The 24,620-nt window shown below is 35.3% G+C and overlaps 6 protein-coding genes across 6 annotated transcripts; 1 reads left to right on the top strand and 5 right to left on the bottom strand.

Moving 5' to 3' along the window:
* Positions 1 to 45: 45 nt before the first annotated feature.
* EV154DRAFT_488084 (uncharacterized protein) lies at positions 46 to 1,224 on the top strand (the record flags this gene model as incomplete). The annotated part of the gene is made up of 5 exons (XM_051599057.1): positions 46 to 198; positions 504 to 568; positions 626 to 789; positions 843 to 960; positions 1,114 to 1,224. Coding segments are annotated over 5 exons (611 nt in total), but the record flags the coding sequence as incomplete, so codon positions are not given.
* Positions 1,225 to 5,579: 4,355 nt separating this feature from the next.
* On the bottom strand, positions 5,580 to 5,889 carry EV154DRAFT_531125 (uncharacterized protein; the record flags this gene model as incomplete). Its single annotated transcript, XM_051603804.1, has 1 exon — positions 5,580 to 5,889. A coding segment is annotated over exon 1 (190 nt), but the record flags the coding sequence as incomplete, so codon positions are not given.
* Positions 5,890 to 9,381: 3,492 nt separating this feature from the next.
* On the bottom strand, positions 9,382 to 9,644 carry EV154DRAFT_531113 (uncharacterized protein; the record flags this gene model as incomplete). Its single annotated transcript, XM_051603803.1, has 1 exon — positions 9,382 to 9,644. A coding segment is annotated over exon 1 (233 nt), but the record flags the coding sequence as incomplete, so codon positions are not given.
* Positions 9,645 to 19,545: 9,901 nt separating this feature from the next.
* EV154DRAFT_488079 (uncharacterized protein) lies at positions 19,546 to 19,979 on the bottom strand (the record flags this gene model as incomplete). The annotated part of the gene is made up of 2 exons (XM_051599056.1): positions 19,546 to 19,656; positions 19,764 to 19,979. 2 exons carry the CDS (start codon positions 19,977 to 19,979, stop codon positions 19,546 to 19,548), a joined length of 327 nt encoding a protein of 108 aa, XP_051450853.1.
* A 308-nt stretch (positions 19,980 to 20,287) lies between these two features.
* EV154DRAFT_453533 (uncharacterized protein) lies at positions 20,288 to 23,200 on the bottom strand. The gene is made up of 5 exons (XM_051597290.1): positions 23,031 to 23,200; positions 21,474 to 22,954; positions 21,239 to 21,415; positions 20,747 to 21,135; positions 20,288 to 20,680 (listed from the first exon to the last, which is right to left on the bottom strand). The coding sequence occupies exons 1-5, from the start codon at positions 23,111 to 23,113 to the stop codon at positions 20,543 to 20,545; spliced, it is 2,268 nt and encodes a 755-aa protein (XP_051450852.1). The 5' UTR covers positions 23,114 to 23,200; the 3' UTR covers positions 20,288 to 20,542.
* Positions 23,201 to 23,388: 188 nt separating this feature from the next.
* Positions 23,389 to 24,368, bottom strand: EV154DRAFT_531103 (uncharacterized protein). Its single transcript, XM_051603802.1, has 2 exons — positions 23,880 to 24,368; positions 23,389 to 23,796 (listed from the first exon to the last, which is right to left on the bottom strand). Exons 1-2 carry the CDS (start codon positions 24,329 to 24,331, stop codon positions 23,412 to 23,414), a joined length of 837 nt encoding a protein of 278 aa, XP_051450851.1. The 5' UTR covers positions 24,332 to 24,368; the 3' UTR covers positions 23,389 to 23,411.
* Positions 24,369 to 24,620: the final 252 nt, after the last annotated feature.

The following is a 24,620-nucleotide window of genomic DNA, read 5'->3' as shown; positions in this document are numbered from 1 at the left end:
TCAATATCACCAGGATATAATAACTATGATGCTTGATTGCATTAGGATCTTGTTTAAATGTAACCAATCGAATAATTCTTGCTGGAGATTTCGATATAACTTTAACGCCCGAGACAAAACAAAACTATACAACCATCTTCAAAATAAAATTTAAAATGGGCTATCTAATCGGCGATAGATTTTCTGCAACAAGCAATGGTGCGTACATTAATAACTTAGATGCAAATTATACTGTTTAAGAAAGAGGTTTATACATTTCATTTACAACCTAACATGAACACTTATACACTAAGTTTTAAATGCGTATATTTTTATTTATATGCATTATCTATTATTCAGTTACAAGTACGTTTAAGCTCTTGTGATATTAAAAAAAGTGTATCGTATCAGATTAGTAAAATGCCACCGGGAAGGATGATTAACCTTGAGTGTGGTCGGATCTTTTTTTCTCTCTTTTTTTTTTTTTTAATTAAACCCTATACACTAACAACACACAACGTCAGGTCAAAACATTGTTATAACAGAAGATTATATTTCTGGGAAAATGCCCAATTACCTTCAAAAGAAAGTAGTAGTCGATTGTTAAATAACTAAATATGATTTGTGCTTCTCAACTTGTCTCAAGCTCTACGAATACTGGAACATCAAAAATACTCATATGTCAAAAAAGAAGATTATACCCTGTTCACCTTATGCTGGAGCAATTGACCATCAAGTTCTCATTGTGACCAGACTGAAAGTCTATCCATCAAGATTAAGTCTAGTGACAGCCATGGATTATAGACTAGCGTATTTAATATAATCAAGGTTCGTTTATCTGCTGTTGTGGTTATAAAAAAAAGAAGAAAAAAGAAAGCCGATTGGATTGCACTTGTATCTAAATCTACGAGCAAGAAAGTAAAGGACAAGAATACTTCAATCACCCTGTTTTTATTTCTTGTTAATCAGACTGATAATAAGGTAAAAAGAAAAAGAAAGAAAAAAAACACGACACGATTCCCCAAACAAATAATTAAGAGATATAATAACATGTTCTTGTTTGTAGCCGTTTTATTTTTCTTCCTTTGAAAGCAAAAAAATGTATACCATCTTATTTTATGGTACCTATATTAGAAACGATGCCAGAATATTGTGTCAGCACTTTTTCTTTCGGGCAAGATTAAGAAAATTGTATTTCACCTTGAAGCGAGCATTCACGTTTGTCAAACAGTAACGATAGGATAAGTAGTGATTAGGATAATATTATTGAAGAGAGTATCATTTCTGATGACTCGCTGGCAGAAAGGAAAGTCAAGTGCAACTTATTCGATGGTAAGTTTGATAAAGCAATAGGTAGGTTTATCAAGCTGTATCCTTCGGGAGAGAAAAAAATAAATAAAAGACAATTATGAAATCCCGGAAGTTATTTTAAATTTTAAGAAGTATGCAACGTCTTCCTTGAAAAAGTTTGTTTTTGTACCTGCTACCATCCAGAAAGATTGATTTTTTTTGTGGTTTTTATATTTGGTACATATTTTGACTTAATATAATAAAAAAAAAGACTCGAAGAAAAAGACATGGTAGAAATGATACAAATAGATAGTTACCAAAGAAAAAAAAATGTCTTTGACGTCAACGTTAACATTTTTTTTAACGTACTCGCTTTAGCCTCCCAAGTTGCTACATCATTTTGATTATCAAATATGGACTTATATATGCCTTATCCTAGATACTAGCTTGTTTGTGATGAAAGCTGTATTTTGCAACATATGAGCTATTAAAGAAATATCAAACCATTGATGAGCACTGTGGTATTTGAAAAAATTGATACAATTGAAAAGTAATGAGATAAAAGTGTATCTTTATTCGAGGTAAAAAAGACTAAAAGAACTCTGCTGCTATGAAATAATTGTGTTGTGTTTTAAGGTAAAGTAAAATTATAAAAAGACTATAGGAGTAGTTTGAGACTGTTTATAAGATTGTCCTTTATTAAAAAATGAAATATACGAGTATTTATATAAAAGACTGTCTGCTGTGTTCATATCTCTAGTGCTATCTTGAAGTTATCATTGATTAACCAAAAATGTATACGATTATTACATAGTCACTAATTTAGTCTTGTTCTTATAAATGTTAAGTCTTCTTAACTCTCTTTGCTTTAAACTAAATTCTAAGTAATTCCCAGACGTATTACATTAGACTTGTGATGTAATATCCTTATAGTTCTTACTATGACATTTATTGTTAAGCTTATATCACAAATGGTATCAGCATGGATAAACCTTTGTTAGCTCTGATATGGCTATAGCCTTGCTAGGTCACCACAAATTGATCCTTTTTATATTGCACAACTCTCCTGAGTTTTAATGATGAGTCAACCTTTCTGGTCTTGGAATAGATCTATACTTTGTTTCCCGCCTTGGGTTAAATGAATACTACTCGTTGGAATTGTTTCCAGTAAACGTTGTCTCAGTTCAGTTGATCGGGAGCATGAGTATTCTAATAAATCTTTGGTGTTACGGGACACCTATTTATCAGATCATGCAACGGCTACTGTAAAAGATACATACTTGTTTGTCAAGTGTACTTGGCAGTAGAACATAATAGTTATAGTTGATCATTTATTTATTATCTCTGTAATGAATAAAATACGATCCAAAATATATAATGTCTTATTGAGATTTGTATATTTGGTTGTAGAAAGCAGGTATCCATTAATTCATACACTATCTCTTTATACTCTTTATCAGCAGTATAATTATATCAATATATAAGTAAAAGAACTATTTATATTAACAGCTGATCTATTCTCTCTCTGGGTACCTAATCCATTGAAAGAACTATTAATATTAAGTTTCTCTTTCTTATAATTTGTGATTTAATCTGAGAAGATTCTCTTCTCGATTGGTGATATCGTGACTCATTGATATAGCGTTGTGTATCCAAGTGTCATTCGTATATCATATTTAGGCCAATCACGTAATCTTTAATATAGAAGTATTTACTCGTAGTAGGAGCAAGTTGTATAGTAGTATACAAGCGTATGCTGATATGAAACATCAAAGGTTGTTTTAATTTAATAGTTTATTTATTTAAACGACTTGCTTAATTATTCTTAAGTGAATCGTACCCAAATACGACAAACCTGACAAGTCTCACAGACCAAGAACACTTCAAAGGTAGTATTATCCCAGTTGTTAATAGATTGCTGGTCAAGATTGCTGTTTATATTCTTAATCCTACCGACATTAATAAAAAAAAAGAAAAAAAAGAAAGAAAAAGAAATCGTTCGAAAAGAAAGTTTCATATACCTGTAATGTATCACATCAAAAGATTAATCGTTCCTTTTTTTTTTTTTTTTTTTTTTTTTTCTCAGTAGCTGAATTCTGAAGACTAGTTACGGGTTGAGAAAAAAGAATGCACCCGGTTTTTTCTTTGATGAAGCAGTCAACCATCAGGTTCTCATGGCGACCACACTGAAAAGCAACCGATTAAGGTTAGGCCTAGCGACAGCCATGGATTATAGAGAAGCACAATACTTAAATATAAACAAGGTTTGATTGTTTGCTATTGAAGCTTTTAAACCCCCCCCCCCCCGACTCGACTGTATCTGATGTAGCTGATACAATCATCAAGGACGTAAAGGACAAGAAGACTTGACCCTGTTTCTTTCCCTTGATAATCAGACTAATAATACCATAAGAAAAAAAAAAAAAAAAAAAAAAAAAAAGCATGATTAACAAAGAACATGGTAGACGATGTAAAGGCAACGACACTCTCTTTCCCCCCAGTAGTTATACACACAAACTCTGTATTCGGTGATAAATACATGTGTCAAATGAAATGAATTCCTAACATCGTCACGTATGATTTTTGCTTTTTTTTTTTGTGATACACAAATTGGCTTACACCGGATAGTTTGACTATAAACATCCCTGTTGCTCCTTTGTGGCGTGTAATTTACTATTCTCATATACTACTTTACCACCAAATTCCCGTTTATGTTTTCCATTCCCTCCATCCACTAAATTAAAAGCGATCCATTTTTATTGTTCTTACATCACGGTAAATTAATGCGGAATCCATCGGTCATAATCGCCAAGTGATCTTTAAAGAGATAAATAAACTTCCAGATAACATGATAAAATAAATTCATGCCATCTTCCACGAGTGTATATATAAAAGTCTAGTCTTCTGCTTCAGCCATATGCATGATTTAGTAATAAATTGATGTATGGGTAGCTCTCATGTTATAGGCTTTACATCCAGGATTGAGATCGATCTTTAATTAGGAGGGCTTTATAAAAGAGTAAGTATCACAATCTCATTTAACACAAAGAATAACTCACCTCGAATGATTTATATCTTGACAACCTACTAGTGTGTATATGCTTGTTGATCATACATAATTCAAGTTTAAATATGTCATAGAGGTGCTACGACCAAAGTTTTGCAGGAATTTCAAATCTTTCTTTGCTTTGCTTATGTTGTTGTTGTGTAGCTGTCCATCCAGTGTCGATAATATGTTCTTTAAGCATTATCCATCATGCGTAGTGGGGTGGATAAATACAAAGGAGAGGAACAAATTACGTCGATTTAACACATACTAATTGATAAATGTCGTTATCCATGGGAACGGAAAAGGTATTGGTGCATTTTCTTTCCTTTGTCGGTCTTATCCTTTGTTGAATTTACGCTTGCTGAATATCTTCTTGGTGAATGTTTAAAAATGAGCACCTAGAACTTTCTCCAAATACTGAAAAGGTAGAATATACCAACTGAGGTGCAGTTGTAGCTGAAGCAAGTTTCACGTCATAAAGTCGGAGAAGCGTATTTATCGGCCACAGCATCAGGAGTGCCATGGGTTAGTGATTGAACGCTGCATTCCCTTCTATTTTTGTATACCGCGCAAAAAAATGGCTAAGGAATGGCCACCATCCAAAGAGAGCGTGCTAGATCTTTTTACGAACATCATTAGTGCACGTTTGCAGTTTTCATTTCTATGATAGACAGTCAAGTGTCTTGACACAACAAAGTCCTTCTGCTTTAGCCATTTCTGGGTATAAAAGAGGTTTTTCAAAAGCTCGTAAAATTATTTGAAGACTGCCTGGTGGATGTCCTGTTGTGACTTGACTATTCAAGCGCTAACAAAAAATAAATAAAAAAAAAAATAAAAAAAAAAACGCACCTCTTTTATTTTTTTTTTCTTTCCCCACCTTCTCCTACAATCTCGCAAGAAAAAGTGTAGCAAGCTTTCCAATGTCATGCCACCTTTGAAACTAGGTTAAACAGGTAATTATACAAGCATGGGGGCTCACTATTTTTTTTTTTCTAATTTCGTTTTTAGCTTCCCAAAGTTTGAAACATCTTGTGACGTTTATCATGTATTTGGCCTTCACTTCACTTTATGTTTAGCCTGTTGATCAGACTAGTGGATTAACACCGTAATAATAAAACCAGCAACAGATGGTCCACAAATTCTCATGATAGTTATTATCACCTTTGGGAAAGGATCGCCAAGCGACAATTTGGAATTATAAGCAATTGCTGTGGGCTGTCTATAGACGATGAAGATGAAGATGAAATTTCATTGAGGACTATGAAAGAATTGAATGCTGAACTTCACTTTAAGAGGTCTTTATTTGCAACAAGAAGTACAATAGGTGTAATCGGACAAACGAGAGCCAGAGAGACAAGATCAGAAAGTATTGGTGTGATCGAAAATACAGCAAATCGACGAAAAAAAACAGAAGGTGGACACGAGATCAGGCATAACATGAGAAGTATCACGCGAGATGGGAGATGATTACAACGCATAAAGCATACTTTGTGGATAAAGGTGTAAAATACAAGGAAATAGAGGTATGTTTCGGCTTGATGATATGGGGATGACAAGAAATAAGAAAATAAGGCGCTGAAAAAGTAAAAGAGGTACCAATAAAAGCAAAGATATATGGCAACTGTAAAATGTTTGACGGATTGATGCAGGAGAATATAAAAGGGGTGTGGGTGAAAATGGTTTAATCTCGAGAGTGTGAATTATGTTAAAAGTTTCTTCACAGGGTGAACTATAAAAAAATGATAACAGATGTAAATCGGTACATAAAGAACGAAGAATTTGTTTTTTTTTCTCTGTTTGGTTAACTTAAACTGTGCTTGAGGCGGGGGGATCTTTCAACTAAAAGCACAAAAGCTCTAATAACTGAATCCAAGTTATGATAGTTGCTGTTCTTAATACATGCAATTTTGACAGGAGATCAGCAAGCATATTGGTAAAAAAAAAGGCAGGGTGTTTTCGTATTCTGTAGGTTTTTTTTCTTTTTATAAAATTCTCTTTCGTGAATGACCAAGGGTTTGAAGCTTTCTGTAGACTTTTTATGATAGGCACACGACATGTCTTCTAAAAACGGCTGTGAAAAAAAGTGCTTAAAACGTCATTATAACTGATGTGGTTATCCTTAATGTAGTAAGAGTAAAAAAAAAAGGGGGTGTTTCGCCAAGTAAACAGTGGGCTTATTTTATGCCCTCCCTCCGGAGAGATGTTGTGCCGGTAGTTACATCTTAGATACAGCCAAAATGAACGTAGTCACAGCCTAGGTTCGGAAACCTTTTGGCTGTTCCTAAGAGATCACATGCTGTAGTGGCTGTAAAAATAAAACAAACTCTTTTCTCTAGAAATCAAAATAAATATTAAAACTTTTGAAAGTGTCTGCTCTTTTGCCAACATCAACACCCAAAGCCACCAAAAAAATAACTACCAATTTTATTAAAAACTTTACTCTCGAAAACAACTTTGAGACACTAATCATCAACGTCAAAAGGACAATTGTAAATGCAATTGCGCTTATTATATTAAAGTAAGAACCGTCAAAAATGGGGGGGGGGATTTCATACTCTACCTATCGAGAATAACGTTTAAGAGCTCAGTAGAGAAAATATTCTTTTGAGCATTAAAGGAAACAAAAAAAGCTCGCGTCTGACTATCTAATACAAAACCCAAAGAACAAAACTTTGGGAGGGGGCTGCTTGAGTTTGAGAAAATAGTTTTAAATGACTTGTCTCAATTGTGAATGACTGACACAATCCGAAAGGTAGCATATAAGAAATTTATATTTGGTATCGCATCAAAAAATTGAGTAGCTGAATTCTCAAGACTACTCACAGGTTGAGAAAAAAAATGCACCCGGTTTTTTCTTTGAAGCTATCAACCATCAAGTTCTCATGGTGATCACACTGGAAAGCAATTGATCAAGTTTAAACTTAGCGACAGCCATGAATCATAGAGAAGCACTATACCTAAACATAAATAAGGTTCGATTGTTTGCTGTTTAGGTTATATATATATAAAAAAGAAACCCAATTCAACTGCATTTGATGTAACTGATGAAATAATTCAAAGACGTGAAGGGCAAGAACACTTTGAAGAACCTGTTATTCTCTTTTGATTATCAGACTGATCATACCGTAGAAAAAAAAACTTGTTGTACAAAGAACATGGTAGACGATGTAAAGGTAACGACACTCTCTTTTTTTCAGGCAATTATACACACAAACTCTGTATTCGGTGACGAATACATGCGTCAAATAAAATGAACTTCAAACCTCGTCACGTATGATTTTTGCTTTTTTTTTTGTGATGCATAAACTAGCTTACACCAGATAGTTTGGACTATTAAAATCCTTGTAGCTCCTTCATGTTGTGTAATTTACCATTCTCATATACTTTACCGCCAAATACCCGTGTATGTTTTACATTTCCCCCATCCACAAAATTAAAAGCGATCCATTGTTATTGTTTTTAATCACGGCAAATTAATACGGAATTCCTCGGTTGATTAAATGTTCTAATCACCAATTGATCTTTATAGAGATAAATCAACTTCCAGATAACATGATGAAATAAAATTTATGCCATCTACGAGTGTTTATATATGAATGTCCAGTCTTCTACTTCAGCCATATGCATGATTTAGTGATAAATCGATGTATGGATAACTGTCTTGTTGGGATTATGTCAAGGATTGGGACGGAATTTTGATTAAGACGGCTTTATAAAAGAATAAGTATCCCAATCCCATTTAACACAAAAAATAACTCACCTCAAACGATTTACATCTTGGCAACCTACTAGTGTGTATGTGCCTGTTGATTACACGTAATTTAAGTATAAATATGTCATAGAGGTGCTACGACCAAAGGTTTTGCAGGAACTTCATCCAGATTGAACCCCCTCAAATCTTTCTTTGCTTTCAATACGTTATTATTCCGTAGCTGTTCATTTATTGTTTGTGTGTGCTGTCTCTGTCTTTTAAGCACTGTCCATCAGGCGTAATGGGGTGGTTCAATACAAAAGAGAGAGAAAACTTGTGTCGATTTAATACATAATGGTGAAAGTCGTTATCTATGAAAACGGAAAAGGTATTGGAACGTTTAATTTCCCTTGTTGGTTTTGCCTTTTGTTGGATTTACGCTTGTTGAATGTCTGCTTGGTGAAAGAATAAAAATAAGCACCTAGAAATTTCTCGAAATACTGAAAAGGTGGAATGTACGACCTGAGGTGTAGCTGGAGTCATTTCACGTCATCAAGTTGTACAGGCGTATTTATCGGCCACAGCATATCGGCCACAGCATAAGGCTAAAAATTGAACGTTGCGTTTCCTTCTATTTTTGTACACCGCGCAAAAAATGGCTAAGGAATGACCATCATTCCAAGAGAGCGTACCTGATCTTTTTACGAACAGCATTAGTGTGCGTTTGCAGTTTTCGTTACTATGATAGACAGCCAGGTGTTTTAACGCGACAGAGTCTTTCTGCTCTAGACATTTCTGGGTATAACAAAGGTTTTTCAACAGTTGAAAAAAAAACCGCACCTCTTTTTTTTTTTCTTTCCCCACAATCTCGCAAGAAAAAGTGTAGGAAGCTTTCCATTTTTATACCACCTTTAAAACCAGGTTAAACAGGTAATTATACAGGCATGGGGGTTCGCTTTTATTTTTGTTCTAATTTCGTTTTTAGCTTCCCATAGTTTAAATCATCTTGTACTGTTTATCAGGTATTTGACCTTCATTTTGATAAATGTTTGGCCTGCTGGTTTAGACTAGTGGATTAAAGCCGGGATAATAAAACCAGCAACTGAAACTTGAGATCAGGAAACTTATAACTGCAACGGATGACCAATAAATTTTCATGATAGATACCATGATCTTTGGGAAAGGATCGCCAAACGACAATTTGGAATTATAGGCAATTGCTATAGGCTGTCTGTAGACAATGAAGATAATGACGAAATTTCCTTGAAGGCTGGTCTTCCTTTTACGAGGTATTTATTTGCAACACGAGGTACAATAGGTGTAATCAGACAAAGGAGAGCAAGAGAGACAAGGTCAGAAAGTATTAGTGCGATCAAAATACAGCAAATCCACGAAAAGAAAGTAGAAGGTGAATACGAGATGAAGTATAACATGAGAAGCATAACACGAGAGGGCAAATGAATACGACACATAGAGCATACTTTGTGGATAAGGGTGTAGTATACAAGGAAATAGAGGTATGCTTTGGCTTGATGATATGAGGATGACAAGAAATACGAAAATAATGCGCTGAAAAGTAATAGAGGTACCAATAAAAATAAACATATATGTCTACTGTAAACAGTTTGAGGGATTGATGTGGGAGAATATAAAAGGGATTTGGGCCAAAATGGTGTAATCTCGAGAATGTGAATTAAGTTAAAAGTTTCCTCACAGGGTGTACTGTAAAAGAATGGCAACAGATGTAAATCTGTATATAAAGAAAGAAGAATTTGTTTGTTTTCTTTTCTCTTTTTGGTTAACTTAAACTGTGCTTGCGGCGGGAAGGGGATCTTTAAATTGAAAGCACAAAAGCTCTAATAACTTAATGTTATGACAGTTGCTGTTCTTAATACAAGCAATTTTGACAGGCGGTCAGCAAGTATATTGGAAAAAAAAGTTAGGGCATTTAATAGCGCTTTACGATACGGTGATTGTTTTCGTATTCTGTAGGTTTCTTTTCTTTTTATAGAAATCTCTTTCGTCAATGACCAACCAAAGTTAAGGTCAAGGTTTTAAGGCTTTCGGTAGACTGTGTGTGATAAACACACTGAGTCTCTTCTAAAAACGGCTGGGAACAAATTGCTTTGTACGTTATTTAATTGATATTGTTATCCTTATTCTTGTAAGAGTAAAAAAAAAAAAGATATTTCGCAAAGTAAACAGTGGGCCCTTCCTCCGGAAAGATGTTTTGCCGGAAATTACATCTTAGATACAGCCAAAGTGAGCGTAGTCACAGCCTAGAATCGGAAACCTATTGGCTGTTCCCAAGAGATCACATGCTGTAGTTGCTGTCCCTTTATTGCCTTACACTCTGTAAAAATGAAACAACTTCTTTTCTCTAAAAATCAAAATAAATTTTGAAATTTTTAAAAGTGTCTGCTCTTTTGCCAACATTAACATTCAATGCCATCAAAGAAATCACTACCAATTTTATTAAAAACTTTGCCCTCAAAAATAGCTTTGAGACACTAACCGTCAACGTCAAAAGGACAATTGTAAATGCAATTGCCCTTATTATATTAAAGTAAGAACCGCCAAAAATTGAAGGGGGGGGGTTCTCATACTCAAATTATCGAGAATGAACGTTTACGAGCTCAGTACAGAAATTATTCTTTTAAGCAGTAATGGAAACAAAAAAAAGCACGCGTCTGACTATGTTACTGGGCATTGAGCAGGAATTTAAAGGTATCACAAAACCCAAAAGAACAAAACTTTGAAGGAGGGGTTTCATGAGTCTGATAAAATAGTTTTAAAAGACTTATCTCAACTATGAATAACTGACACAATCCGACAAGTAGCATATGAGAAATTTACATTTGGTTTATTTCCAGTGCGTGTAACAGGGCCTCTTAAAAAATCCAACTCTTTGGGATAGCCAGAAGGTACCCGATCCTAAATGACCCAGAAATTTGAAAGTGGCTGTATGTGGAAATTGATAAAGATTTAAACAAATAAAAGGTGGTCTTTACATACACATAATTTCAGACATTAATAACATACAGGCTGATGACGATTGTGGGTAGATTTATCCAGATAGTACTCGGATGTAATGATCCCGTAAAGAAAGACCATAATGAGATGTCAATAACAATAACAATAACATTCATCCTTAAACTGTGCATATCTTGTAGCACAATATTCAGGGGCAATTGTAGTTCTTAATAAAGGTAGCTGTGCCACCTCATTGTGGCTAATGTAACCTTCATCTGTTTTCAAATTAATGTTATTTTTTAAATGAGTATGCCTTATAATTGTATGAAGGATGATATGAGATCAAGCCTGTACATAAAGAAAATGATCAGTATTTAATGTAAAGTATCTATAAGAAATATATTTAGGATTATCAAATGGAAGATTTAAGAAGTTTAGATAGAGTCATATATTAAGTATATAGCCTCAATCACGACACTGTACCTGCGTCTATCATTGTGCCTTATTTTTTCTTTTCAGTATTTCGGGTCTGTGATGGACGGTCTGATGTGAATGATGAACTTATTTTAAAGGGAGAAATGGTCACATTACCTTCATACAGCTAGTCATGAAAAGAGTTTCTGAGTACATGCTAAAAAAGCTATTGGTGATCTAATAGAATCCATTATGTACTGATAACGCATTTGTATACGCATATAAAAAAAAGTAAGTGGTTATAAAATTGGTAACAAGCTCAAGAGATTTGTTCAACGAGTAAAGCCTTGCTAATTTAGGAGAAATGAGTTACGCAACCCAGCCTTTTCACGCTTGAAGATTGTACTCAGGTCTTTTACTCTTTACTGTCCTTCTTGTAATTGCAACCCAGCCTTTTTCTGCCCCCCCCTCAGATTTTTTTTATTCCTTACTGCACTTCTTTTCATTGCAATCCAGCCTTTTCCCGGCCCACAGATTTTTTTACTCTTTTGAGAGTCGCCTTTTGCGCGACTGGGTTTTCTTCCAGTTTTGGTCCCCTTTGAGTGGAATGCAGCTTGCCCAGTCGGGTGGCTTGGCATGACTTTTAAAATTTGAATAGCCTCAGGCAGACAATATCTGTTTTGTGTACTACTTACTTCCCTGCGTGTTTGTTATTTCACTAATTTTCTGTACAATGTAGCTTTTTTTAAAAAAAGCATTATTCAATACATATTGCATATTGTTGTATGGGGTTTACTATTATGTATATTTTTTTAGGCATATACGTCCCTTTTCATGACTAGTTATTAAAAAGGTAAATTCACCTAAAGATAAATCCAGCACAATCCACATTACCAACATTTTTACACTTTGTTAAAAGGTGCTTATTTTGTAACCTGTAGTGTTCGAACTTTTCGAGCTTGCACCGATCTTGCGCCAGTTCGAACGAAGCTCGAACCGAGTTTTCGTACTCGAGCTTGCGCCACTTTTTTTGGGTTCGAGCGAGCTTCGATCGATGCTCGCTCGAAGCTCGCTCGGCTAAAATGTCGATAGTAGTCACTTTAAAGTTAAGGTCCTTGAAAGACTACAGATGGCATTTCTCCTTGATTTTAATCTTTTCTTCCCTTTATCATTTTTTATTTATTTATGCTCTAATAATTCCAATTAAAATGCTTTGGCCTTTATTTAATTGTACAACCAACAAACACATTTACCATAGAAAATGAAACAGTGTTGCACACTATACCCAACTAAGCCAATTTTTTTAACAGCAACCATAGTAACATGACGTAGCAGAATTAATAAAAACTTTTATGTTCACAAATCCAAATGTATTATAATTATAGATGCAGTAATAGTTTGATTAATTACCCGAACTTGGTGTTAAGGCTGGTGAAAAAAAAAGTTTTCTTTTTCTTTTTCCAGCTTCTATTTCAATAAATAACAATTTTATTATCATAATTTTCTGTAATTAACATCACTTTGACGTGCACTTTGTGTTATAAAAAGGACGAGCGAGTTCGAGCTATCGTATTCGCAACCGAGCCGAGCTTAAGAAACTTCGAGCGAGCTCGAGCTGCAAAAAAACGCATCCGAGCGAGCTTCGACTGGAACACGATCGAAGCTCGCTCGAGAGTTTCGATCTTCATTCCGAACACTAGTAACCTGCCATGGATACAGTAAAAGGGGGCCGAAATTATCAATATAAATGAAATATTCAATTTGCTTTGTTTTTATTTTATTTTTTACTTCAAATATTGAACCACCGTAATAGAGTTGGTATGTTTATAAAATAAGTGCGAAGTAAAAGGATCAATATCGCATTGCGTTCACATTTTCCTTTTGCTTTTCTGCTTTGGGGGAGGGGGGAGGGGTTTAAAAAAATAAAAATAAAAAGGCGGACAAGGACATTTTTAAGAGCATCCCCAGCAACGGCGCTTAGAATCCGTTTTTCGGTTATGTAAGCGAAAAATAATAGTTTTAATATTTCGCTAAATAAAGGATTTCAAAAGTTAAAAAAGTCGATCTTTGACGAATAAAAATTGATTCCTTTTCCTCTTCAAGGAAATAGTCAATATTAACAATTATGACAACGACGAAACCAGATTGGGTAAAAAAAAGCCATCATATTCAGTTTTTTTTTTCAGGCACACTTAATTTTTCTGGTCGGTTGATAAAGGTGATTTAGAACTTTTATGTAACTGCATTTTAAGCTAAGCGTTTTTAAGCGCTACTGCGGGGGATGCTCTAAGTGATGATTTAAATGGTTTGGTGCTATGCTACATCATCCATGTTTCAAATGCTACTATGTGTACAAAATCAACCAGTATATTATTTAATAATTCTTGCTTATTTATAACAGATGAATGTGAGACATGTTTGATACGATCGGTTATGAGTAAAACTTTTCCTTACTGATGGTACATTAATTCCAGCTACTTAAAGATTTAATGGTCTACACTATATTTCTTATGGTACCCTATCAGTATTATTGTCTCTATTGGTTGGCAGCTCACATCCGTCAAGTTTATTATTCGAAATTGCTGGATTGTTGGTATATAACTCATATTCACCAAAAAAAGTTTTGCAAAAGGGTTATTGAATGAGGTCTGTCCATATGGTACTTATTTTTATACTTATACGAGAGAGAGGAATTATTTCTTTATGAACGGTATTGATCATTCTCTATTTTGTTTTTTTTTAAAAAAAAAATATTGAGTATAGACTTTTATGGCTGATATTAGAAGGACCAGATGAAAGCGGCTGCGACAGAAACAGGAAGTTCATATTTCTAACTTCGCAAAGTAAGGACGTAGCTGTCTACACAACATTTAGTGTAAGATTTTGTAAATAAAGATTTCTGCTTTGTAAGAATAAAGACTTGCTTAACATTTGACCAACGCTACAGTTCTCCAAATGGATAAAGAAATATGGGTCCAGTGTCGAAAGAAGAAGCATAGACTGTCCCCTATTAAATATACTCCTCTTTAGCACAAGACCGGAGCAGAGGTACAGCCCTGATATAAAGAGACAAAACTAATCCCCTCCCCCCCTCTTTTGCAGACATAAATCCTGCTCCCTCTTGAGCTGATGATAATAAGACGTGCCAATTGCTGGATTTTAGTAAAGAAAGAGCTGTCCGTACACATTCAGATGCCATATATTAAATAATCTACCTCGTGCCCTATAAGTGTCCCATCTTCACATAGAATCATCACACAAGTCTTTTATATTCTGGAATAAATATCCACTCCCATTAATTATCTAAACATTGTGAAACAGACTTACAATAGCAGTAGACTTTTATTTATGTTGATACCCCATCATCTTTCTAACACATTTTTACTATCATCCACGAGACACCTCTTTTTCCTTGTACACCAAAAACTGTGTTTTTATGCAACACAGATCCACTATTTGCTTTTACTTCTGTATTTTTGATCTGGCTAATACTTTTTGACTTTGTCTTTAATGCTGCTTTCAGCTGTCCTTTGTCGATTATAACTATTGTAATAGAAAAGACGACGTTCGATTCTCTATAATCCCCAGTGTAATTTTGTAACCCATCACCTTTATCGTCTGCGGATAGCCTATGGCAATTATCGTCAATTCGTATCGTCAATTCCAAAGTGACGTCCAGTTTTTCTTCCCAAAGGACGGGTTCTCTATCACGAGAATCTGCTGGTTGTACGGATAAATATTTGTTCCACTTAGACATTTTCTGATCTCACTTTCAAGGGAGTAATTCCAATACCACGCTGCTTTGATCCACTGTTCTGATTGTCCAAAAATTCAACAAAAGACGATTTCAAATTCATGCCACACTGCTACGGATTTAAAGCATGTCTCGATCGAAACAAAACTTTGTAGCTGGTAGCTGGCTGGCGATGTCAATGTTTTAAAACTTTATAGATTGAGTGCAAAGCTTAAAACAAAATAAATATCAAGTCCCGTGTTTGAATAATTACTTGGTAACCTAGGTTCAAGGGTGGCATGACATGAGGAAAGTTTAATACAGCATTGGTTGCGTGTTTGTGGCAAAGAATAAAATAAGAAAAAGGGCAGTGTCAACGCGCACCCCAGGTTCACAGGGTATTACACAGCCTGCTGAAATCATGGAAAGCTCTTTTTTTTCTCTCTCATTTTTGTTACCAACAACCACGAGCAACCCACTTTTTATACGATGACCAAATGCATCCATGTTAGAAGGACTTACTAATTTAAAACAAGCAAACAATTTTAGGGCCGACTGAACCATAGCCGAAGACAGGAATTATCGGGTTGTAGTACTTTTATAGTATAAAAATTGAGCAATCCAGTAAATACGCATCGACATGTATTTATAGCGCGTTGCAGAAATAATCTAGGTAGGGTATCTTCTTTTTACATTTTTATATGATGCTTACGTTTTAATTAGCCGTGTCTACAAAAGCTTTACTGGCAGAAGAAGAAAAAAAGTTGCCTGCGATACCTATTTTTGAGAATACGAAGACTCGCTTGCTGATAAAACACATGGTACAAGCAAAAAATTGTAGCGATTAGGCAGGGTCTCACACCAGAATACAACACACTTTCAAGTATCGACATTGATCCTTCAGTGCAAGTCATCGACACTGTTTTTTTTTCGTGTATATTTTAGTATTTATGACAACAGAATTAGGCAATGCAGCAATAACCCTAACAGCAAAGCTGAAGAACTAAACTGGATCAGAAGAAAAGCATTGATGTAGCTTGAGTGAACGGATAGTGTAAATGATGACAGCTTGCCCTGGTTCTAAGATTAATTGCACGAATGACTCTGGGATTGCATGGATAAAAATAAGATAATCATATACAACCGTTGAGTAGAGGATAAGATGGGGGATGCCAATGCTAACATGGATTTTTTTTTAAAAAAAACGGAAAAATACATTTATAATGAACCAGTGAGATGTGACCAAAAGCCTCGTTTGAAGTGTATATGATTATTGTGATGCCAACAGTCGAAATGTGATTTCCTGTATTATTTTGGGTTTTTTTACGTTCTAGTTTACATATTACCAATAAAAAAAAAACAAATAATTATGATTATTGGGGATATGTTTACACCGATGACACTTTATGGCCGATTAGCTGGCTCTACACAGATTTTTGGGCCCCGATGTACTAGCGCAATGTCAATATCGAAATGAAGCTTTTCTTGTGCTAATACCACATGCTTGAAGCTACTGTGTATTTTACACTCGGGGATGTTATATTTTCTAGCCATGTGACGATGTCTCAACATTTGTTTAGATAACATTTTTTTTTATGTACATATATATTTCTGTCAAATGCTTTAGTAAGCAATTTTAAAAAGTGAACACAAACAATAGGAGGTCTGCACTTTATCTATTTAAGGGAACTTTTAATTTTAATGCTGCAGCTGTAATTTTCAAATTGGATACCAATAAATTTACCGTAGCTTAAGACGAATCTAAGAGCTGGATAGTTGCCAACTAAAGACGGTTATAACCATCAGCTCGGACACTGAAATCGCACCCAACAATAATATTCACAAGTCTGATGACGAATATGATGCTGAGAAGGACGATGACAAAATAAACGAAGCAAAGTTTTTTTTTTCTTTATTGGAAAAGTTCAAATTCTTTTCTATTATTGGCACCTACTAAATGCTTAAAGAGACACCCATCATTCCCAATCTAATCATCAAGCGTTCCTTTTAAAGAGAGAAAAACCAAGCGAGATGAGAGGTACATATCATCAGACATTTTTGCATTTCGATCAAGAAGGCGGGCATATAATGGCAGCTTGGGTCTCCTCTTGACAAAAGGAGGTACATATTCTTTAACTGTTTGTTTAAGATCTATCATTATATTTTAAAACTTTATTTTAGCTCTTAGAATCCTTACATAAATGGTGCTTAAATTTAACACACAAGACATACAAGTCCTTCATGAATAAAGTCCATGATTGTTACTTGTTCACCGTTGTTGTGCGTAACGCTACCACTAACAAAGATGTACCTGCCGCATGTTTAATCACCAGTGAAGAGTCTCCTTATACATTAACTCAATGGTTAAGATGGTTGAAGGGAAACAACAAGTTGATCGTAGAAAGAATATTGATAGATTGTAGTCCCAGTGAACAAAATGCAATCGAAACAGTTTTTGGCTGCAGCGCTTCTATTTTGTTATGCCATTGGCATGTTCAAAAAAAAAATTGGGCAAACCACATCAAGCAGGTAAATTGTGATTTCATAAAAAGTCATTGAGAATGATACACTAATTGAAGCCTTTTTTTTTTTTTTGTGAATTCAGGTTTCCCAGGCAACAAATGATACGAAGAATATTCAGAACACATTCAGAGCAAAATTAAAATCTCTTTTAAACGCAAAATCCAAAGACGAATTCGACAAAATTTGGTCTTCATTTAAAGATGTACGCGAAAAGAATAATAGCACGTTTGTAAGCTATTTTGAAACCATCTGATTGCCAAAAAAAAAAAAAAAAAAAAGTACTGGGCTCAAGCATGGAGATTGGTAAGTTAATTATCAAACTATAAAAATGTAATATTCGGACTAACATGAGGCTCAGGTGACATTTAAGTTTCAAGTTCCAAATATCAAGTTCCTTTTATAAAATCTATTCGCTACATTTTTCTTGAATTTTTTTTCTTGATTCTTGACACGAAAGGAGCGTCAAGAAAATTAACATTCAATCAAGGTTTTTAAATCGTCCAATAATTTATCGTAATATTTCAAGATGTTATGTAAGGCCTATAATGCATACCATAATTATACTATATCCTTTTTTTTTTTTCTTTTTTTTTCCTTTTTTTATCACCATTCTTTTTACATTTATCATGCCTCTTTGCTCAGACAAACAAAGAAATATCAAAGCTTTCAATAGACTTAGGCTTTTGTAAGTCAAGAAGCATAATAAACTGACCAAGTCGTATCTCAGTAACATATAATATCAATTCTGAGTCCTCTCCCAATGATATTCTATCTTTAAGTTTTAATAAATATATATATATATATATATATATTTCTGCTAATGTTTATTGATAAAAAAAACTTCAAATTTGAAACTTAAAAATCACTTGAAATCCCTAATGTTTGTACTAAGAATATAACGAAAAAAAAAAAGTTATCAAATATACTAAATTGAACATAATACAGCGTAAATGAGTTTGATTTGAACATTTTGGAGAAACATGGCTTGATACAGAAAAAATAAATATAAACAAACAGGTCGAGTAGTTCTTGTAGGCTTTTTTTTTTAGATGTAACCTTTTCAACTGAATCCCCTTCGGCATTGTTGTGCTAAACGCACAGACGATAAAATCATCACAAAATGAAATAAAATCTCCTAATTTGGAATTTTGACACATTATGTACAATGGAAGAGCCGATAGAAAATACTATTAGAAGTCATTAGAGCAACCTGTCAGCGACAACGTGCCCTTGCATTCATGTAGAGTTCAACAGTCAAGATAAATTTATGGACTTGCAATTCTAATCACAGTCTGCTTCCAAAAGAGTATAAATAGACCACATTATTTCATAATTAAAGCCTTGGTTAAGTAAAGTGACAAGGAATTAGAATCGTACCTATTGTTTCATTGCCTTTTTGATATACTTTTTTTTTTTTTATTAAATCGGAAACACTTGATTTCTAACAATTGTGATAGGAGACAGGGTATGTGTACTTGTTGAAATCAGTGTATACAACGATATCTGATTATTACTGTAGGTGTGTGGGTAAAAAGCGTGTAATTTATTTGGAGTGTAGTTCTCGATATTTTGGTTTTTCCGAAAATAAAACATGCTGAACGGTCAATAAAATCATTATGAAAAGTTCTTAATTTTGCTTCAAGTTTTTAATGATTGCATTATGATTGCTATGATTACAACTACAACGTATTAAACTTGAAAAAAAATTAAAATAGTATTTTGTGAACTAAAACATTTCAAGTCTTTTAAATTCTAAAAGAATGTATGGTTTTTTCTTGTAAGATTTTAAAGTTTTGTACCAAGCAATAAGACAATATTTTATGCAGTTTTTAAAAATGTCTTTGACTTTTTGGCTATCCGACAGGTGACATAAACCAGCCTTTTTAATATTTTCTATTCCAACAAGACAAGGGAATGCACCCAATATTCTTGTAATGGATAGTGAAAAAGTGGGAGCCATTCTACGAGGACGAGTAATCGCGATTTTGCATCTTTTAGTTTACTCTTTCGGGTATTTGTAAAATGCCGGACTAAGATGGTATCAGAAGCAATAAAAAAGCCACTTGCTTTTATTTAAAAACCAAAGAGGGCATGAACTATTGCAAGCTTACAGTTTTCTGGGAAGCGACTGTGCCTGTACACCCTACAAACATACAGGCGTGTTTACACTTAAACACGGTGCCACGCTCATTGTCTAAATATTGACCAGAAGCAAAGGTATGCTCTGCAGAGGATGCAGTTTTTTTTTTCAAGTGATACCGATAAAGCTTCTGCAGAAGGATGAGTGAAAGTTTGTTTAAAGGTGCATTCTGGGATAGCCGAGTCATTAGTTACGTATTACACCCCATGGAATATATATTTAACCGAACATTACACCCCAATAAATTACACCCAAATTCCCCGCACCGTTGGCTTGCAACGTCATGAAGAAGGAACAAAACATCGACAGTACAATATCATGGATTATCAACGTACTGTAATAGGCATACTATTAACAATTAAACTCGCAATATCTAAATTTGCCTGTACGATATATATAAAAAAAATCAATGGCATAGAAACCAAGTATTCAGTGTTATATTTTATTTCATGGAGACGAGAAAACGCCCGATTTTCTTAAAAAAAAAGTAAAAATGAAAATTTAAACCTGGCTTTAATCTTTAAAGAAACATTTATTTTAAAATTGCTGGGTGTGTGTGGGGGGGGGGAGAGATTTTAGGTTTATACAAGTGTCAAAAGATTGAGTGACGATGTTTTTCAAATTGAGAGTGGGTGGTAAGCACAATATATAGAAGGGGGGGAGTTATTTTTTTTTCAATGTGTACAATCTAATAGATGAGGTGTGTGTGTGTAGATATGGAGAAGGGGGGGAAATATATAAATTTTTTTTTTAATTGTTCGTATTACACAAGGCCCGGAAGTGGCCTAATAATCCAGAGGTATCAAGTAGCCAATTTAACAAAATGGAGCCATTTGCATTTGTCGTCAACAGTAATGCATTTTGCATAATGGCAGCAGCCACATAAATCTATCGGCGGGATAATGTTTAATATCACAAGAAAAAAAAAAAAAAAAGAAAGAACAAAAAGATTACCTGTTGGTCTTTGGTGACAATTGGATTCTCTAAAATGGCTCTTACAGCGCGTGCACCAAACCGACCTTGACCGATTTCCCAACATTTATGAACAATGGCATCAAAAATATATCCGTTTCGAACGGGACCCATACGAAGACAACATTGGACCACGTAATTTCCAAACTGGTCTAATAATAATAAGGGCACGTAAGGTGCAATGTTTGTGCAAATCAATCGAATTTGATCCTCCGTCGTGGCTGTGTCAATCATCTTTTGCGCAGCCCATGTACCATTCTTATGAATACCAATCGACGCTAAATAGGGTGCAATCTTTTCAATCATCACTAATTTCGTTTCTTCAGAGCAAAATTCAAATAGTTTTTGAACAACCGTATTGCCAATATAATCTAAAAAAAAAAAAAAAAAAAAAAAGAGGGGGGGGGGGAGGCAGAATTTTTTTTTTTTAATTGGGGCTGGTCTATTTTTATATTCATCAAGTGCATACGTTACCACTACAAAGCTCAACAATCTCATCCATACATTCTTGTGCAATATGTTCATGAATACCTTGTCCATTATCCAGCAATTTTCGAATCTCACGCAATCTTAATGGTCCAAGCATACGTTCCGTGCCGAATTCGGGTACAGGAGGAATTGTTGAGAAATAGGTGATTGGAATCCGCTCCACTAGATAAAGAAAAAATTAATTAACCGAAAAAAAAAAAAAAAAAAGAGTTGGGTTTACCTTCATCTTTGCTAGTATAACCTAATTGTTGCATAATTAATTTACGTTCGGTTGCTAAGCGACGGTTTGTTGATGAGCTAGTGGTAGAAGATGATGGTGAAGGTACAGGAGACCCATCTTTTTGTTGAGAGGCGTTCATCATCATACTGGCCATCATGATGACTGTAGCCCATTGCGTTGTCTCTTCCTGTTCTGCGACAACCGGCTGAGTATGCATGGTACTGACATGATGAGATGCTGCCGCTGCGGCAGCGATGGTATTGGGGGTAGGATACGAGGTGATTGTATTTCCGGAAATGACCACATCTTGAATCACCTCATCTGGATTATTGGTAGGTGCCTTTGCAAAGCCAATACGTACCGTACCTGATCCCAAGCCCAAGATTTCCTTATTCTGTAATGATTTACGAGCACGCACGGCATCTTCCTGTCTTTCGAAATTGACAAACCCGCAATTCTTATGTGACAAGATACGGATGGATTCAATGACGCCAAAGGATTGAAAGAGCGATCTGAGGACGGAAGGATTGATGTTGGCCGGGATATTGCCTACCCAAAGAGCACGGGTGGGACCCTGAGCGTTGGGACCAGCTTCATTGGTTAAGGCCATCGCTACATTGACGTCTGCTTTACCAAACCCTACTTTGACGACAGAGCCTGCTACCATACAACCTAATCGATTGACCAAATCCTCTTTAGCAGCCAAGGCGGATTCGACGGATTCGAAGTTGACAAAGGCACATTCTTTGTCTGACAAGATACGAGCACTTTCGACACGACCGTAACGACCAAACATCTTGTGAAGATCGGGGACACTCAAGGATGGATTGATGTTACCTAGCCAAAGTGCACGGGAAGGTGTTTGCGTATCGGTATCGGTATCATCTTCGGGAGTTCCAAAATCCACTTCTTCTTCTTCATGAGCATCCATTCTTGAAAAGAGTAAACGCGATGGATACTCTTTTTCCTTTCCGATGACAGGTGGTGAAGGTTCCTGCGGTTGATGTTGAAAGGGCATGTCAAAGGGAGAGAAGGCCGAAGAATCGACCATGCCTAGACTAATGGCACGTGGTCTTTTGGTGATAGTATGAAATGGAGAGAATGACATCATTTCATGGTTATTGTTGTTATTAGATGGGTTACGTGGCTCAAAATATTCTCTTCTTTGGACATGTTCTTGCTGTTGCTGCTGCTGCTGCTGAAGGTGGTGGTGGTGGTGGGTATCGTGGTCTTCGGTAGTGTTAAGACCTAAAGAAGCTAAAGTACTTGCGATGGAGTCGGATGCGTTTTCATCCAAAGGACTTGACATGGCTGAATGAAACAAGAGATCGTTTGTCAGGCTACTGCGATCGGGTCTTTGTTGAGCAACCACATTTAAGGGACTATACAAGTTAAAAGGACTTGTGCTTGGCATTGTATCTGCTCGAGAACGTCGCACGACGGGAGGAGTCAAATTTAAACGCGCATGTGCTGAATTTTCACTACGTAAAAAAAAAAAAAAAAAAAAAAAAAATTACTAAATTGTCAAACACTCAACTTTTTAATTGTGTGCTTTACCTCATATGCGTGGTATTAGCTGTAGGTAAATACGAGCTATGTTTACGGTTATTGGGAATATCACCAGCCCACATGAAATCCATATTGTAAGGCTGTCTTTAATTTTTTTTTGTTTTTAATGAAAAAAAAAACAAAGAGAGAGAGAGAGAGAGAGAAGGGGGCTTCCCAACAAACAACGCATTAAAGAGGGGGGTAAAAAAAAAAAAAATCTTTTTTAGGATTAAGACGCCGATTTCGAAGAAAAACTGTTAATAGCAAATTACTGTTTACGGTAAGACTCCTCATACTTTCAAAGCGCGGGCAAAATACCAATTGATTTACATGTAGAGATGTTATTTCTTGTTTTATACGTGATTATAAAAAAAAAAAAAAATAGATATTTTATTCAATCTTTAAATACTCGGTAGGTTGTAATTGAAAGGTATCCCAAAACTCTGTTGAATCCAATTTTGGCTTGACACCTCCACAACGCACGATATCCTCTAATGTACCTTCACCTAATGCTTTGTGACATGTCTCGTCATGCTGTGCCAAATCGCGTGCGATGACGATTTGTTCCGTGTTACCCCAAGCCAAGAATAAACGAATCCAATCGTAACATCCATTGTCCGTCACAATCCAACGCTCACCAGGCCTGAAATTTTCATGCACAGCAACAATACTTCTAGCCACATCCTTACCATGAATCAAATGAAGTTGACGGTTTAATAATTTGTTTCGGATCGCTTCCGTTGTAGCAAATCGAGGAACCCAATTCTTTGGTAATCTTTTCTTAACCAAAGTTACAATCATAAATCATAAAGAAAATGGAGACCCTTTTTATATATATATATATATGTGTGTATTTACCTTTGGTCACCCCATAATCCAGCAAGGTGAAGCACACTTCCTCCACGCTCCAAAATCACATCTTCCGCTCCCATGCGACCCGTGTCCTTGGTTCGGTCTAACGGTGTATGTCGAGTGGCTGGATCTCCCTTGAAGGGACGCGTGGAAGAAAGTAGGATCCATTGCGAGGTTTGATTATGTTGTTTTTGATAGGCATCCATTAAGGCTGTCATACATTCGGGTTGCATTACTGGAAAGGTGACCAAGACAGTTTGTGCAAACGGTAAAGGGCTGACATCCATGTCTTTTGCATCGGAAGGTAAATTCCAAGCAATTGTATTATTTCGACCGTCTCTCGTGGTTGCGGCATAATTTAACTGTAAAGAAACAAGAAGCTCAGCCAAAAATTGGCCTGTCCAACCCAAGCCTAAAATGAGTATGGGGAATGCAGCTGATAAAACTTGTTGTTCCATAATGTCTTTTTTTTTAAAAGAAACCAAAAAAAAAAAATGAGAGAGAGAGACGTACGCTTGTATCGTGACGTGTGTTTTCCCAATTCAGCCAATTTTGATGGGGTTCCGCCATCCATCTAATGTATTTGTCAAAAGACGCTATACATTCTTTAGCCAATAAGAGAGTGGATTGAGATTTTGCGAATTTTATCTCTTGTTTTTTTATTGGACGTAATTCAATTGCGCCATCATGTCCCTGAGTCGCTACATCAGCAAGACGCTTTATAAGTCAATCTTTTTTTTTTTTTGG

Source organism: Mucor mucedo (assembly GCF_025094135.1).
Source record: "Mucor mucedo strain NRRL 3635 chromosome Unknown EV154scaffold_221, whole genome shotgun sequence".
NCBI classification, from domain to species: domain Eukaryota; kingdom Fungi; phylum Mucoromycota; class Mucoromycetes; order Mucorales; family Mucoraceae; genus Mucor; species Mucor mucedo.
This window is presented reverse-complemented; position numbering and strand designations above follow the sequence as displayed.

Bases quoted from the DNA above. Each gene is read 5' to 3' on its own strand.
- EV154DRAFT_453533 (XM_051597290.1), bottom strand. From the start codon at position 23,113: ATGGATTTCATGTGGGCTGGTGATATTCCCAATAACCGTAAACATAGC. The intron at 21,416-21,473 runs GTAAACCCAACT...TTCTTTATCTAG, and splicing joins TTATACTAGCAAAGATGAAG to TGGAGCGGATTCCAATCACC. The intron at 21,136-21,238 runs GTAACGTATGCA...TTTTTTTTTTAG, and splicing joins GATTGTTGAGCTTTGTAGTG to ATTATATTGGCAATACGGTT.
- EV154DRAFT_531103 (XM_051603802.1), bottom strand. From the start codon at position 24,331: ATGGAACAACAAGTTTTATCAGCTGCATTCCCCATACTCATTTTAGGC. The intron at 23,797-23,879 runs GTAAATACACAC...GGTTAAGAAAAG, and splicing joins GGATTATGGGGTGACCAAAG to ATTACCAAAGAATTGGGTTC.